The sequence below is a fragment of the Rhodotorula paludigena genome (assembly GCF_050403205.1).
Source record: "Rhodotorula paludigena JCM10292 DNA, Rt_paludigena_JCM10292v1_ctg43, whole genome shotgun sequence".
Classification (NCBI taxonomy): Eukaryota; Fungi; Basidiomycota; class Microbotryomycetes; order Sporidiobolales; family Sporidiobolaceae; genus Rhodotorula; species Rhodotorula paludigena.
The window spans coordinates 21,358-36,846 of record NW_027481415.1 but is presented as its reverse complement, the minus strand read 5'-3'; the positions used below and the strand labels follow the sequence as shown (position 1 = coordinate 36,846).

Below are 15,489 nucleotides of genomic sequence, written 5' to 3'. Positions count from 1 at the left end.
CGAGGCGGAGCGTGCGGGGGTCGACGAGCGCTTGCCCTTCGCCGCCCGCGCGCGCGAGCGAGATGTCAACCTCCTTCGCTCACGAAATGTCACTCTCGCTCCATGGCCACAGGAACCCCATTGAGGCCCATCACATGCAGTTGCACTCTCTCGTCCGCTACTTCGCATCCGCCGCCGCCCGCTCGACCTTGCGCGCCGTCCAGAACCCGGCCGTGTACGTGTGCCGCAGCAGCGACCGCGGGTTGCTCGTGTAGCTCGTCTCGACCTCGCGCTCGTCCTGTCCACGGTCCAGCATCGTGTGAAAACGAATCAGTGGAACGGACTCGAGAGGCAGGGAGAGGGGAAGAGAGCGAGCGGGCGCACCGAGAGCTCGAACCCGATCTGCCGCGCTAGCACCTTGACGTCCTCGAGCGGGAGCTCGAGCGAGCTCGCGTCGCGTTCGTTCTCAAAGTGCCACAACGTCGGGCCTGCATTTGCCGCCCATTATCGCAACATTGGGTGTTTATCAGAACGGTCAAGCGCGAGACGAAAATTGCGAGAGGGGCGGACCGCAGTTGATCCACAGCCCCCCGGGCTTAAGCAGCCCGTGAAGCGTCTCAAGGTACTGCACGACGTTCCGCGCCGTGTCGAGGAAGAAGCACGTGACGCAAACGTCCCACGAGCCTGTGCGCGACATCGGAACAAGGTAGCGTCAGACGTGCCCGACCCCGGGATGGACATGCCGCCGCACAGCCTCAGGCGAGACCAACGCACCGGGAGAATCTCCATACAGCTCGAGGAAGTCCCCCGCCGCGAACGAAAAGTCGCCGCGCGCGGCGGCAATCTCGCTCGGGTCGACGTCGGGGATCCAGCACGGCTCGAGGAGGTCGGCTCGCGAGCGGATGTTGCTGAACGAGTGCAGGTAGGGGTGGAGCGGGAAGAGGCGCGGTGAGGTGCAGTTGTTGAGGATAAAGGACGAGGCGATGAGCTGCGTTGTGCGGCACGGAGACAAGTCAGTAATTCGAGGCTTGTGACTTGGCAAGGGTATGAGGCAGTGTACCATGTGCAAAGAGAACTCGTTGGCCTGGCAGGAGAAGCCTGACGACCGCAAGGAACGTAAGTCGCTCGCGCGGACAAGACTGCGGGCAGAGCGAGTGAAGACTCACCTGCCCGCACGATCTCCCACGCCAGCCTCCCCAGCCCCGCTCCCGGCACAAGCACCCGTACTTCGGCTCTGCAATCGCCATCGCGTTAGTCTGGATGCGGCGACACGGAACGGAAAATGGCTGACAACGCAGTAGACGTACTTCTCGCTCGCAGACAGGTTCGCGAATGCTCCGTTCAGCGCGTCGAGGATTGGTGTATAGGTCGTATTGCGCTCGTACTTTCCCTGTAGATAGCCGAGCGGGTCTCAGACGCGGACGAGGCGGCGGAATGCAGGCGTGTTCGAACGCACCTCGTCGGTCCAGTCTCGTGCGCACTGCCTCAGCGTGCTTCGGAGGCGCTGCACAGCTCCTTAGCTAGTCAGTCATGGATCTTGTGGTGAACCCGCCTACTTTCAAGAGAGACGCACCTCGTGGTCCGACTCTGTTGGGGCGGGAGCATCGAGCGCAGCATCTTCGGGGGCCGGAAACGGGTTGACGTCGATCATGCGCTGGACGAGCTCGGCGTTGACCATGAGCTTCTCGTCGACCTGGTCATGTCGAGTCTGTCAGGAAGCAAGAAAGTCGAAAGGGCCTGGCGAGCGGAGGTTGCGGACCTGTCCGAGGAGGGCATTGTACCCGGGCAGCAAGTCGCGGTGCGCTTTCGGGAGGGCATAGTAGTCTGCCCTCCTGCGCTGGTTGGCGCTGAGTGCCTGCCTGCGGTACAGGTCGAATGTGGCTGCGACGACGGCCTGGTGGTGCGCCTCGGAGAGGGAAGAGGTCGATGCAGCGTCGCTCGCCTCGAGGGCGTGGTCGTGCGAGTGGCTGTGGGCGTGCGAGTGCGAGTGCTCGCCGTGCACGTGCGCCATCTCTCCTGCCCGCTCGAGCGAGTCAAGGGCGCGAGCGAGAGGATCGTCGGACTTCGCTCATCGCTCTCGCTTCTCCCGCTCTCGCCTCGCCCGGTCCGAGGACTTGTGGGCGTGTTCAGTAGCTTCAGGAGAGCTTATCAGCTGCACGGACCAAGTCGCTATCCATCCCGAAGTTGGCAACGCTTTCATCGCCCCCACTTCTTCCTCGCCCCGTTCAGTCGCTCGCAGCCATGGCGGCGCTCTCTCCAGCGCCAGAGTGCTACATCCAGAGCATCCTCGATACCGACCTTTACAAGCTGTCCATGTCAGCCTGCTCCCCTCGGCCAGTTTCGCGCTTGATCCCGCCTTGACTGACTCTCCGTGCGACTCGCAGGCAGTATGCTGTCCTCGAGACTTACCCCGACGTCGAGGCCAAGTACCGCTTCACCAACCGTGGAGGAACGCGCTTCACCCGCAACATGTATGATGCCGTCTGCAGGGCGATCAAGCGTGCGTCGATGAACGGGGGCCTCTCCGTTGACTGCAACCTGCTAACCCGCTAGCTCTCCTTGGACTACGCTGCAGACCTCGACACGCTCTCGCTCACGTCCGACGAGCGCGCCTTCCTCTCCCGCCGCTGCCCCTACTTCCCCGCCTCGTACCTCGACTACCTCTCGTCGTTCCGCTTCCGCCCCGACTCGCAGGTCAACCTCGTCTTTGTCCCCTCGGGCGACAAGGACAGCGACGGCACAGAGTGGGGCAGCTTTGACCTCGAGGTGCAGGGGAAATGGGTCGAGACGATCCTGTATGAAGTGCGGCCCGACTTCCCGAGCGCCGTTTTGTCGAGCGCAACGCGGCGCTGACATTACATTTGACCGCGCGCACAGGTCCCGCTTATGTCGATTATCTCAGAGGCCTACTTCACCCACGTCGACACTCAGTGGGACTACGTCGGGCAATTCGGTGCATTGCATCCCTCTAGGCTCCCTCCGCGAGACCCTCTCGCTCACGTCCCCGTCCCCCGCAGAGCTCGCGCGTGAGAAGGGTCTCGCACTCTACACTTCGGGCTGCCTCCTGTCCGAGTTTGGCTCGCGCCGCCGCCGGACGTACAAGGCGCACGACATTGTCATGCGCGGCCTCGTCGCGGCCAATGCCGAGGTCAGCGACGGGGGCAAGGGCAAGGGCAAGCTCGTCGGGACGTCAAACGTGCACTTTGCGCACAAGTACGACGTCGTGCCCATCGGTACCGTGAGTCGGGCGGTCTGGCCTAGCCTAGGGTAGACGACCTGCAGCTTTGCAGGGTTGTCGATCGCAGAGGCTCTTAGCAGACGACCTCTGACTTGAATCGATCCTTACGCGTTGCAGATTGCGCACGAGATGGTCATGGGCATCGCGGCGCTCGAGGGGTACGAGGGCAGCAACGGGCGCACGATGGACGTATGGGAGAAGGTGTGTTCAGCGAGGCGGATAGGCGCCTCTCGCGCGTCCGCCAGTACCGACTGGCGCGCCATTGCGTGTACACCAGCTGACGCTTTCATCGCACGCAGGTCTACCCGGATGGCTCGCTCGGCATTGCGCTCACCGACACGTTCACGACCAAGCCCTTCTTTGACGACTTTGTCTCGAACCCGGAGCGCGCGCGGCGGTGGCGCGGCCTGCGGCAGGACTCGGGCGACCCGCTCAAGTTCATCCCCGTAGCCAAGGAGGCGTTCGAGAGGGTCGGCGCGGACCCGAGCCAGAGTGCGTCGCGCCCTTCCGGCTGATGCGGGGGCAGCTCCACTTCCGCCTGTGGGCCTTGCTGATTCTATCGTGTGGGCGCCGACGCAGAGGTCGTCGTCTTCTCCGACTCGCTCGATGTCGACCGCTGCGTCGAGCTCAAGCAGGCTGCCGATGCAGCTGGGATCGGGTGCTCGTTCGGCGTCGGGACCTTCCTCACGAACGGTGAGCTCTCGGGTCAATTGGAGTATGGTATAGATGGAGCAAGAAGACTGACGAGCAGGATGCAGACTTCCGCAGGGTGCAGGAGTCGGTGCAGCAGGAGAAGCCGGGAGAGGGCCCCGTGCGGACCGAGGGCGAGAAGAGCAAGGCGGTGCGCCTATCTTCCTCTTGCCCTTGCGCGTTCCCGTAGCTGACATTACATGTTTGGCGGTACAGCTCAACATGGTCATCAAGGCGCGCCTGGTCTTCAGCCGATGCCACTTCCTGCCAGATTTTGCTGACGGAGGAAACCCGCGCAGCTGTACTCGATCAACGGCCAGCACTGCGTCAAGATCTCGGACGAGCTGACCAAGGTGCGTCGGAATGTGTTCGCGACAGCACTGCACTTGCCGGCATTCATTTGCCCTCTGTGCATTGTCCAATTTCCAGCACTCTGACTCTGCAACCGTTGCTGCAGAACACGGGCGACCCCGAAGCCGTCGCGCTTGTCAAGCGCCGCTTCGGCCTCGAAGAGCACGGCGGAGAGTCCACGTGGGGGCCGACGGTCTGAACCGCCTCTCCCGCCGCTCTCTGCCATCTACTGCTTGCAGTGCCCTGCCCCCGACTACCGCTGTACTCTGCCCTGCTCTTGAGATGAGTGGTGGCACAGCATACCGCTTTGCAATTCCGACATAGACGCCTCGCAGCACACAACGAGGACGCCATCAGAGCTTATGCTTCATCTCCTTGTTGGCGAGCTTGGAGAAGCGCTCCTGAGGCTTGCCCGTGGCAAAACGCTCGGCGCCAGCGAAGACTTCGCGGGTGTTGCTGTTTGAGGAGCCAGGCCGCTTTGGTCAGACTCCGGCTTGCCGAGTGTGAGGAGGAGGATGAGAACGCACGTCTCGTCTGGGTTGGGCAGCGCGGCACGGATGAGCTGCTTCGACTTGAGGATCTGCGGCGCGCCAAACCCGGCTCAGCTTCCTGCACCATCCGGGCCGCGCTTGAATCCAAGGGGGAGACGCACCGCCTCGAGCTCGAGCCCAGACAGCTGCTGCTCGAGGTAGCTGAGCAGCTCCTTGCGGAATGAGGCCGCGTCCTGCGGCGGGAAGAGCTTGTTGATAAACCCGCACGCGACGAGATCCTGTGCCGTCAACTTCTTGCCGAGCAGAAGTGCTCTACAACAGCACGCGTCAACGTCAGCGGAGGCGCCGGAGGGAAAGCGGAGTGCAACGCAACTCGTTTGCTTTCGAGAGACCCATGCGCTGCACGAGCGATTGCGATGCGCCACCTTCGCAGACGAGCGAGATGGCGCTGAAGGGCGTCAGGAAGTAGGCGTTCTCGACGGCGTAGACAAGGTCAACGTGCTGCAGGACACGCAACAAGCGGGTCAGCGAGTAAACGCAGAATAGGTGAACCGAGGGTCGAGACGAACGCCCAGGAGTGCTGTACACAAAGACAGATCAGCTGAATTTCTGGCACACGGAATGAAGAGACGCCGTACCTGCCGACAAGCCGATGGCAGGACCGTTCAGACCAGCCACGAGGATCTTCGAGTGAGTGTAGAAAGCTGCACGAAAGAGGGCTCGTGAGGACAGGTTCTGAAGCTGAGCACGGGTACTACGTACAGCGGGTCATGTCGAGGTTTGAACCGCTCAATCGCTCAAGGGAAGCGACCTGTCGGACATGGAAAGATCAGGAAGGGCCGGAAGTGTAGGCATACGGACGACTTGCCCGCGCATCCTCGCCCTTGAAGCCCTCGCGGGTGGACTTAACGTCTGCACCAGCCTGAGAAGGAGATAGACTCAGCCTGCGAATGCGGCCGATTAGAGAAGAATGAGACTTGCACTGAAGAAGTCGCCGTTGCCAGTCAGGACGGTCACGTAGATCTCCGGGTTGCGGTCGACTTCCTGTGTGCTGAACGTCATAAGCAGAGCAGCTCCTTCAGGAAGCTTTGCAGTGTCTACGCACTTTCAGGATGGACGAGAGGCGCTTGTCTGTGTAAGCAAGCCTACGGTCAGCCAGAGTCCCAAAGCCAAGTGCCGACCCGACGACGGACAGAGGTGGAGGTCCAGCGCATTCTTCTTCTTCGGCTGGTTCTGCAGGAGTCGCAGCGTGAGCTCGACTCAGCAGACGAGACAAGTAAGTTGAAGAGTACGAGGGTAATGATGGCGAACGGCGGCTTGAAGTCGAGGAGGATAGCGTCGGGAGCAGCCATGTCAGACAGTGCACCAAGCTGAGACCAGCAATAGATGATGGAGCAAGAGGGACAGGAAGCACAGCCTAGCAACAGCGAAACGCTCAGCGTCCGGTCGAGGTGCGCGCCGGTGCCGAGCTTCGGAGAGGTGGGGCGATTCGGCGAGGGGGAAATCGAGGGAGGAATTGCAGCTTCTAGAAAAGGGTATGAGCCGGGCCAGCCGAGCCTACAGTGCGCGAAAATGCACGTCTACGATGCTATACACGTGTACAGGGTTCAGGCAATCACGTGGTGACGAGGCCGATCAGGCGGAAATTGGTCTTCTTCGAAGGATGGCTCGACCGGCTCGCGGGGAGGATCTCGAATGTCACGTCGTGAGTGCCGGCTGCAACACCGTGGAAAAGCTCGGTGGGGACGCCGATGGACCAGCCCAGGTCCCACCAGCCGGCGAGCTGGACCGCCGACGAGCGGTCGCCATCGAGATCTGGGGACAGCAATCGTCAGTACGGCTTGTGCGCTCGTGAACAAGGCTGACTTACAGGCGAGAGCGTCGCCGAGGTCGTAGAAGCGTGAGTGGAGCCAGTCACCGAGGACGGTCCCGCCAGGCCCGACCTCGACGCGGAACGTGACCTGGTCCCCCGGGTTCTCTGCGACAAGGTACTGCTTGTCGCGAGCCCATGCCAGCTTCGTCCAGCTGTGCGACAACGAGGACGTCAGCATAACGCCAGACTGTTGGCTTAGCGCAATTGCGGCGCGCTCAGACGCACCCCGTGTTCTTGACAGGCTCAACGGTCGTCTTCGCATTCCCGACCTGAATGCACCTTGGCTCGGGCAGCTGCCAGAACCCCTCGCGAAGATCTGGGCGCTTCTTGTCGAACACGAACGGGTCGAACAGGCTCCTCGCCGGGAGCGGGCGCACAGGCTCGTCTGCTCGCGCCGGGAAGTCGAGCGCCGGGTCGACAAGGTTGTCGTTCGCTCGGAGGGAGGTCGCGTCAATGGAGCGGAAGCGCGCGTCGGCCGTGGCGAGGAGCTCGGACTGCGCGAGGCACGCTTGCTGCTCAAGATACGAGAGGAGGATGTCGGCGAGGAGCTCATGCCCCTGCTCGTTCGGGTGGTGCAGGTCGGGGAGGAACAGGTCGTTGATCTTGAGAGTTGAAGATTCGGCAGTCGAGGACGATCCGATAGCGAGACCGGGCACCGGGCCAAAGAGGGCGTGCTTGGCCGAGAGGACGGGTACGTCGTAGAAATGCGCCACGGGCAAGTGGTCGTACTCGGCGTTCGCCATCATGCCCGTCGTTGACGCGAGGAGGAGACTTGCTGCCTCGAGCGCGATGATGGCCGGGTTGCTCGGCATTGACCGCAGCGTGCGCAGGAGCTTCTCGTAATCGCGCGTCGCCGCCTGACCGCCGGGCCAGACGTCGTTGACGCCCGTCTCCAGGATGATGAGATCCGGTCCTTTGCCCCAGTCGAGGTTCTTACGCCGGAGCGTCATCTCCTCGTCGAAACAGTAGGCGAAAAATGCCGACCCGGTCGCGCTCTTCGACCCGTTGATAAGGCGCGTAGACGGGTGACGTCGACTGCTTGCCGTGCGGGCCTTTGGCTTCTTGGGCGGGCGCTTGGCCTTCTTCTTTTTGCGCCCGCCCGCCGCCCGCTTCTCTAGCCGTGCTTGAGAAGGTCGGTCGTCGGCAGTCGTCGAAGCGGTGTCGGGCAGAGCACGCTTGACCGGCGGCGCGCGGCGATCGAGACGGGGTCCGGATGCAGCGCTGCTGCCGAAGAGGAGGGAGGGGACGTCGGGAACGAGGTCGCGGTCGCCCTCCATCGGGAGGTTCTGCTGGAACCAGCGCAGCACATGCGCGTGCCAGCACGTCGTCTTCGGGTCGACTCCGCGGCAGTTCGAGACTGCACACCATCAAGTCAGTGCAAAGCGCGAGGGAACGAAACGGAGGCAGACGGTCACGCACCGGAACCGCCAAGCACCAGGATGCGAAACGGCTCTTCGCCTTCCATCTTCTGCACCGCATCCTCTGTCCCTTCTCTCGCGCGCTTCGAGCCATACAAACTGCTGCGCATTGCGCGCTTGAGCACGCGGCGGACCTCTGCTCCCGTGCCGGGGAAGAGGACCGAGTGGTCGAGGATGTCGGGATGGAGCTGCGACGGGCGTGCGGCAAAGGAGTCGTCGCTTTGGTACTTGGCGCATGTTGGTGGCGCGCCCGAGAGGAGCGACGAGGAAGGAGAGCAGGCGGCGCAGGAGAAAGGGAGGAACGGGCGAGCAACAGAAGTAGGCGGAAGTCGTTTCGGCGCGGAGTGTTTCGGCTCGACGTCGTCACCGAGCTCTGCCTCATCCGCGCCTTCATCGTCTGCTCCTGCTAGGGCGGCGTCTGCCTCGTCGGCGTCTGCGTGCGCCGCCCTATCCTCGTCGTCGCCCAAGACGAGCGAAGTTGGCGGCTCTGTCGCCTCCGCATGCGCGTCAAAGTCGAAGTTGGGGTGGTCCGCCGACTGTGCCACAGCAGCAGCAACCTTGCGGGCGGGTGCAGGCTCGGCAGCAGCGGCGGGAGACGGGGAGCGTGCGCTGGATGCGAGCCAGAGGAGCGTTGCGACAGAAGCGAGGGCAACGAGAGGCCACACGAGCGGGCGCAGGCGTACGCGGTGCAGCCCGGGCCTCACACTGTTTGCGCGCGTCAGCTTTGCGACGCTTCACGAGGAATGCTCGAGGAAGAGCAGGGCGCACGACTTGGCGCTGTTGAGGCGCGGCGGCGACGCGGTGACCGCTGCGAGCGGCGGAGGGTCGAACTGGACGGTCGAGAAGGTGCGTCTGCGCCAGTCGGGCCCTGCGTGGTCTCTGCGGGCCATCTGCCCATCTGACGGACAAGTTCGCGGGACCCTGCTCGCCTCGGCCCGCATTCTTGCGCGTCTCGACGCGACAGAGGCGGTGCATCTCGTTACTCAAAGTCGCGCCTGAGGCAATAGATTGCTGGCCGTTGGCAGGAGACAGACAGACTCGACAGAAACACGGTGAGAGAGAGCGAAGAGGGAGGGAAAGGAAGACTATCAACAATGGTGGAGGAGTGCGAACGAGAGCAAGACCCAAGAGACACGGACGAAACGAGCGAGAGTATGCGGCAGAGTACGGCAGAGTCGCCTGGACAGACCCGGGAACGAAGCGAACGATGCGGATGCGCGATACCTAGACAAGGGAGCGGCGCGACAGGGCGTGGTCGAGGCGAGTCGGTCGCTGTCGTGGAAGGTCGTCAGGGCGAAGGTGGAGGTTGAGACGCGCGCGCCGGCGCGTGGGTATGTGCGGTGATACAACGAATGAACGATGACGGCGATGGCGGGGAGAGTATGTGCAAGCGGTCGAGCGAAAGGAAAGGTCGAGAGGCGGGAGGGGCGGGGCAAGGCGAATCACTGTGGGTCGTTCTGCCGCGACTGGTTCGAGTAGGGGTTCGCAAAGACGCCTATTGGGAGAAAAAGGGTGGCTCGACTCGGTGCTACTTCACATCGAGGAAAGGCGCAAGAGGGCAGGCGACGAACCCGCTCGCCGTCTGTGGGAAAAGGCGAGTCTCGGGGTCAGAGCAGTCTACAACGAGCGCAACAAGGGCTCGGACATACGCAAGGACAATGCGGTTGATGGTTGCCAGGAGGTCAGGCTTGCGGAGCGGCTTGGTAAGGTAGTCGTCTGCGAGGTAAACGTGATTAGACTGCTCAATCTTCAGCTCCAAGCTCGTGAGCGGTATACGTACCCATGCCTGCCTGGATGCACTTCTCGCGGTCGCCGAGCATGGCGTGGGCCGTTAGCGCGACGATAGGCAGGCGCTCCAGGCCGTTCTCTGCCTCGAACTGCCGAATGATTTGGGTCGCCTCGGTGCCGCCTGAGGAGGAGAGATCAGCGGTTCATCCAGCGCATGCTGAGACTTTCCACCGCAACTCACCCATGATCGGCATGCTCAAATCCATGAGAACGACCTGGACGACAAGGTGATCAGCCCGGGCACCACCAACATCCCGCCCAAGCTGCTACGTACATCGTAGAAGTTCTTCTTGACGGCTTCGAGCGCGAGCGCGCCGTTCTCGACCACCTCGGTCTGGTGCCCGGCGCTCTCGAGGAACTTGAGCGCGACCTTCTGGTTGACAATGTCTGTTTCGCCAAGAAAGAGTGGTCAGCACCGCGTGCGCAGGCATTGGTCTCGCGGGAGAGAATCGACGCACTGTCTTCGGCCAGGAGGATCTTGAACGACGCGTCGCCGCCACGTTCCGACGGTATCCGGTTGCTCGCCTCGAGCGCGGGTAGCAGGGCGCTGCACATGTCCTGCGCGTTTGTCGGAGATTCGACGCAGTTGGCGATGCCGAAGTCGAGGCAGTACTGCGCGTGCGAGACATGGTCAGTACGCTGCGAGTATCACCGTCAAGAGGCGAAGGGGGACGCACCTTGAGGTTGAGCTGCGGGATCTGGGGCGTGACGAGGACGAGCGGGATGTAGCGGAGGTGCTCGACGTCGCGCAGGCGCTCGACGATCGAGAGCTGGTCGACGAGGACCGTGTCGAAGTAGCCGTTCTGGCTTTGGTCGAGCATGCACGCCTCCTCGAGCGAGCCGACGACCGTGATCTCGAGCCCGAGCTGCTCGACCGACTCGATGACGCTCGGGTCGTGGTGCAGCGTGTCGATGTAGAGGATGCACCGCCCCGGGTGCGGGATGAGCGTCTTCTGCCGCACCTGGTCCATGCTCCACTCGCCGATCCGACACTGGATCGTGAAGTAGAACTGCGAGCCGCGGCCAAACTGCGACGTGACCCACAGCTCGCCGCCCATGAGCTGCACGAGGCGCTTCGAGATGGTCAGGCCGAGGCCTGTCCCGCCGTACTTGCGCGTCGTCGATCCGTCGGCCTGGGCAAACGTGTCGAAGATGAGGTTGAGCTTGTCGGGCTTGATGCCGATGCCGGTGTCCGAGATGCAGAATTCGAGCTGGTACGTCTTCTCGTCGAGGTCGGCGGCGCACAGGCGGCACGACAGGGCGACCTGGCCGCGCTGCGTAAATTTGATGGCGTTGCCGACGAGGTTCGTGATGACCTGCCGCAGGCGGAACGGGTCGCCAACGAGGAGGTCGGGGATGTCGCTCTCGACCGAGTACATGAGGTCGAGGCGGCTCTGCGTTGCCTTGACCGCGAGCGTCTTGAGAATGCCAAAGACAGCCGAACGGACACTGAACGGAATCTGCTCAACCGTCATGCGGCCGGCCTCGATCTTGGAGATGTCGAGGATGTCGTCGATGATGAGGAGGAGCGAGTTGGCGAGGTTCGAGACAATCATGAGATTCTCGCGCTGCTGCCGCGTCAGGTCGGTTTCGAGCGTGACTCCCGTGAGACCAATGATGCCGTTCATGGGCGTGCGGATCTCGTGCGACATGTTGGCGAGGAACTCGGACTTGCTGCGGTTGGCGAGCTCGGCCGCCTCGCGCGCCATCGTGTTCTTCTGCAACGAGTCGCGGAGCGAAAAGACCATCTTGTTGATCTTGGTCTTGAGCGAGTCCATCTCGCCCGATGCCTCGACCGTGACGAACGAGCTGAAGTCGCCCTCGGTAGCGGCTGCCGAGATCTGCGCAAACGCGCGCACCTGCGACGTCAAGTTCGTCGCCATCGTGTTGACATTGTTGCTGTACGATGCGAGGGTGAGCATTGACTAAAGAGGCGGGACACTGAGCAGGACATACGTGATCTCCTCCCACGTCCCTTCGATGTTGTCGACCTTGGCCGTCACGCCAAGGTTGCCCTTCGTGCCGACCTCGTGTGCGACACGCGTGACCTCAGAGGCAAACGTGGCAAGCTGCGGAAGTGCGATAGTGTGTGAGTCTGGCAAGCAACGAGCTGCCGGGGAGACAGGAGCACGCACACGATCGACCATCTCGTTGATGGTGACGACGAGCTGCAGCACCTCGCCGCTGGCCTCGATCGTGACCTTCTGGCTCAGGTCGCCACGCGCGACGGCCGTCGTAGCCTTTGCGATGCTCCGAACCTGGTCGGTGAGGTTGCCGCACATCTGGTTGACCGAGTCGACGAGCGACTTCCACTCGCCCGAAACGTTGATCACGTAGGCCTGACCGCCGAGCTGCCCGTCCGTGCCGACCTCCTTGGCAACGCGGGTAACCTCGGCCGCAAAGAGGCGGAGCGAGTCGACCATGGAATTGACCGTGAGCTGTGGTAGACAGAAACGTCAGAACGAGGTTCCCGCTAGCGTGAACAGTATGCAGGAAGCAAAAAGCAACGGTCTCGCCACGCACCTTGAGGTCGAGCATCTCGCCATTCACCTCGACATCAATCTTTCTCGACAGATCGCCCTCTGCGACGGCGCGCGTCACGTCGGCGATCGAGCGCACCTGTTGCGTCAGGTTCATCGCCATCGTGTTAACCGACGACACAAGCGACTTCCACTCGCCCTGCACGCCCTCGACGTTGGCCGTCCCGCCGAGCTGTCCTTCGGTCCCGACTTCGAGCGCGACGCGCGTCACTTCGGCGGCGAAGCGGCGCAATTGCGCGACCTGTGCAGTGCTCAATGTAAGTCGCTTTGGAAGCACTCGGGAACTCGAGCCCGCGGACCCCGCAAGAAGGGACCTCGTCATCCGAACACACGACCGAAAGCGACGCACCATCGAGTTGACAGTCGTCTTGAGTTCGCGGATCTCGCCGCTCGCGCCAATGTCGACCGTCTTGCTCAGGTCGCCGTTTGCGACGGCCTTGGTGACGCTCGCGATCTCGCGCACCTGGAGCGTCAGGTTCTGCGCCATGCGATTGACCGAGTCGGTCTGTTTCGCCGCACAGAAGAAGCGTCAAGCGTTTTCATGATTCCGCGAGGCCACGAAGCGCCAGCTCGTTGAGAGAGTCGGATCGAGCAGCATGCCGAACGGAAGAACAACGCACGAGCTCCTTCCACGTTCCCTCGACGCCGTGCACGACCGCCTGCCCTCCCAGCTGCCCGTCCGTCCCGACCTCCTTCGCGACACGCGTGACCTCGGACGAAAAGACGCGGAGGCGCGTGACCATCGAGTTGACCGTCTCCTTGAGCGTCGCCATCTCGCCCTGCACCTCGGCGTCGATCGTCTTGGAGAGACTGCACGGCAAAAGAGAGGTGAGAGACTGCACGCGCAGTGGAGGAAGGCCGAGCGAGCACAGGACGCACTCGCCGCGTGCGATGGCAGACGTGACAATCGCAATAGAGCGGATCTGAACCGTGAGCTGCGTCGCCATCGTATTGACCGTCTCGGTGACTGCCGCGACGTCGCGAACGCAAACGGTCAGCTTGCGATCGTCGCGCACGCAGCCGGACCGAGCAGGAAATCTCAGACTCACGCGTCTTCCACGTCCCCTCGACCCCGGTGACAACAGCCTGTCCACCGAGCTGCCCCATCGTGCCGACATCGAGCGAGACGCGCGTGACCTCGCTCGAGAAGAGGCGCAGCTTGTAAACCATGTCGTTGATCGTCTCCTTGAGCGTCGCCATCTCGCCCTCGACTTCGGCGTCGATCGTCTTGGTCAGGCTGTGCGGGTGGGACGACAGCGAGGTGAGCAGGAGCTTGCGAGGACCAGCAAAAGGAGTGAGGCAGGACGCACTCGCCACGAGCGATCGCAGAGGTGACGACCGCAATCGAGCTGTTTCTCCCAGTCCGTGTCAGCGGCAACTCGCTCAGCAGGCGCACGTTTTCAACTACGCACCGGACCTCCTTGTCATGCGACAACTGCGCGCGATGCAGCTCCTCGGCGTGCAGCACCTTGAGCGCCTGGATCTGCTCCTCGCAGTTGCGCCGCACCTCGTCGACCGTGTCGCCGGGGACGACGGGGCGTCGGGGCGAGTGTTGCGCAGCTGCCGGGAACGCCTCGAGCTGCACAGGCGTCGCAGGCGATGCAGGATCAGATGTCGGTTTGTCGTCTTTGAGCGAGAGCGACGGGAGGGCCTTGACGAGCGTCGAAGTGATGCTCGCTGCCGCAGTCCCTCCCGGGACGTTTTCGCTCCCGCCGTTCTGATCGCTTGGAACAGACGGCGCAGACGACTCATCTCGCGACTCGGCGGGGCGCTCGGCGTCCTGCAGGCGGTCGGCGATGCGCAGCAGGCGGTCGATGATGGCATCCGTCTCGTCAGGCTTGCCCTCGGGCGCCGCCGAAAAGGTCGCGGGCGCGGCATGCGACGCGGCGAGGTTGGTCAGGTGTGCGCGGATCGTCGCCGGGTCCGATTCGAGCGCCGTGAGGAGCGAGAGGAGGAAGGTCGGGAACGAGTGGATCGGGCGCGCGAGCGAGAGCGGCGCTGCGCCCTCGAGTGCGGCGGACGGAGGACCCATGGCCGACACGGGCGGGGAGAACTGGGAAAAGGGGTCGTAGTCGCTGAAGACGGAGGTCGCGGGGGTGCTCGCAGCTGCGCTGGCGCTCGAGAGGGACGAGTCCGAGGTGAAGTGGTCGAGGGAGGGGCGATAGGCGGGCACGGCAAGGTGTGGCGACGCGAACGAGGCGGCAAAGGGGTCGCTCGCAGGCGACGGCGGGGCAGAGACAGACGAAGACGACACGGACAGAGGCGACGGGTCGAGAGACGGCATCCGCAGGCGGCGTGGTGCGGGTGCGAGAGCGCTGCGTGCGTGCTGGCGGGAGCGTGCCAGCCAGAGTCCTCGCCGTGCAGGCGGTGCTCGCGGCTCGCGCGGGGCGGCGAGAGCGCGTGCGTGCTCGTGGAGGCTCGCAGCGGTGGGGAAGCGAAGCCGGTCTCGCGATTGATCTGCGCCGCCAGTCGCTCGAGCTGGGCCTTGGTGAGTGTGCGCGGAGGACGAGTGCGCGCTCGCTGGCTCGGGCGGGGCTGGGCGAGCGCGGTGCGGCGAGGGGAGCGTGCACGCGCGAGCGAGGAGAAGCGCGCCCGGCTCCGCACCACGGCCCCCTGGCCAGACCTGTCTCAGCAGTCTTACCGACCCCTTGTAATAACCGCGCAACCACTGTGCTAATTGCTGCCAGACTGCCCCGCTCACGCGCGGCTCCGCGCTCGCTTGCCATACACCTCGCGTCGCCAACTTTCCGCCCCTTTGTCGTCTTCCTGACCAACTTCGGACTGTCGACTTCCGGCGTACTGTCAGTCTTGCGGGCATTCACTGTAAGGAAACCTGGTCGTAGCGACACGCACGCACGGAAGACAGACGACTATTACATCTCCGCGCACTCGTACCGAAATGAACTGGGGGATCGAGATCCTCCTGCGAAGCAAATGGGCCTTGCGCGCGCTTGCATCCACAACAAGGTGGTTCTGCGTTTGCCCGTGCACCGTTCTCATCGTGAGCACGCCTGCGCCGCGCTCCTGTCCCTGCCGTCTGTGCGCCTCCGCTCGCTGGCTCGCACCGCTTGTCGCGCGTCCCGCGTCGCCCCTCGTCGCTCCCCACTGCCTCCCCGCCAGC

At 63.3% G+C, this 15,489-nt stretch overlaps 5 protein-coding genes across 5 annotated transcripts; 1 reads left to right on the top strand and 4 right to left on the bottom strand.

Moving 5' to 3' along the window:
• Nucleotides 1-157: 157 nt before the first annotated feature.
• Nucleotides 158-1,990, bottom strand: JCM10292_003369 (uncharacterized protein; the record flags this gene model as incomplete). Its single annotated transcript, XM_076650928.1, has 10 exons — nt 158-277; nt 364-467; nt 550-663; nt 754-967; nt 1,040-1,077; nt 1,146-1,213; nt 1,287-1,369; nt 1,436-1,483; nt 1,553-1,672; nt 1,739-1,990. 10 exons carry the CDS (start codon nt 1,988-1,990, stop codon nt 158-160), a joined length of 1,161 nt encoding a protein of 386 aa, XP_076503480.1.
• A 230-nt stretch (nt 1,991-2,220) lies between these two features.
• On the top strand, nt 2,221-4,457 carry NPT1 (nicotinate phosphoribosyltransferase; the record flags this gene model as incomplete). Its single annotated transcript, XM_076650927.1, has 12 exons — nt 2,221-2,294; nt 2,364-2,479; nt 2,555-2,781; nt 2,857-2,932; nt 2,997-3,217; nt 3,335-3,418; nt 3,517-3,709; nt 3,797-3,910; nt 3,976-4,058; nt 4,124-4,141; nt 4,207-4,260; nt 4,365-4,457. 12 exons carry the CDS (start codon nt 2,221-2,223, stop codon nt 4,455-4,457), a joined length of 1,353 nt encoding a protein of 450 aa, XP_076503479.1.
• A 154-nt stretch (nt 4,458-4,611) lies between these two features.
• Nucleotides 4,612-6,101, bottom strand: JCM10292_003367 (enoyl-CoA hydratase/isomerase family protein; the record flags this gene model as incomplete). The annotated part of the gene is made up of 12 exons (XM_076650926.1): nt 4,612-4,714; nt 4,786-4,838; nt 4,911-5,061; nt 5,123-5,250; nt 5,319-5,329; nt 5,388-5,453; nt 5,512-5,560; nt 5,618-5,671; nt 5,731-5,793; nt 5,855-5,880; nt 5,943-5,982; nt 6,042-6,101. 12 exons carry the CDS (start codon nt 6,099-6,101, stop codon nt 4,612-4,614), a joined length of 804 nt encoding a protein of 267 aa, XP_076503478.1.
• Nucleotides 6,102-6,364: 263 nt separating this feature from the next.
• Nucleotides 6,365-9,015, bottom strand: JCM10292_003366 (SGNH/GDSL hydrolase family protein; the record flags this gene model as incomplete). Its single annotated transcript, XM_076650925.1, has 6 exons — nt 6,365-6,564; nt 6,620-6,774; nt 6,848-7,979; nt 8,042-8,745; nt 8,809-8,892; nt 8,948-9,015. 6 exons carry the CDS (start codon nt 9,013-9,015, stop codon nt 6,365-6,367), a joined length of 2,343 nt encoding a protein of 780 aa, XP_076503477.1.
• A 467-nt stretch (nt 9,016-9,482) lies between these two features.
• JCM10292_003365 (uncharacterized protein) lies at nt 9,483-14,652 on the bottom strand (the record flags this gene model as incomplete). The annotated part of the gene is made up of 17 exons (XM_076650924.1): nt 9,483-9,535; nt 9,612-9,622; nt 9,690-9,756; nt 9,821-9,949; nt 10,010-10,043; nt 10,103-10,215; nt 10,287-10,440; nt 10,506-11,727; nt 11,785-11,897; nt 11,964-12,266; nt 12,352-12,609; nt 12,718-12,873; nt 12,989-13,178; nt 13,248-13,335; nt 13,418-13,605; nt 13,679-13,717; nt 13,781-14,652. 17 exons carry the CDS (start codon nt 14,650-14,652, stop codon nt 9,483-9,485), a joined length of 3,990 nt encoding a protein of 1,329 aa, XP_076503476.1.
• Between the last annotated feature and the right edge of the window lie 837 nt (nt 14,653-15,489).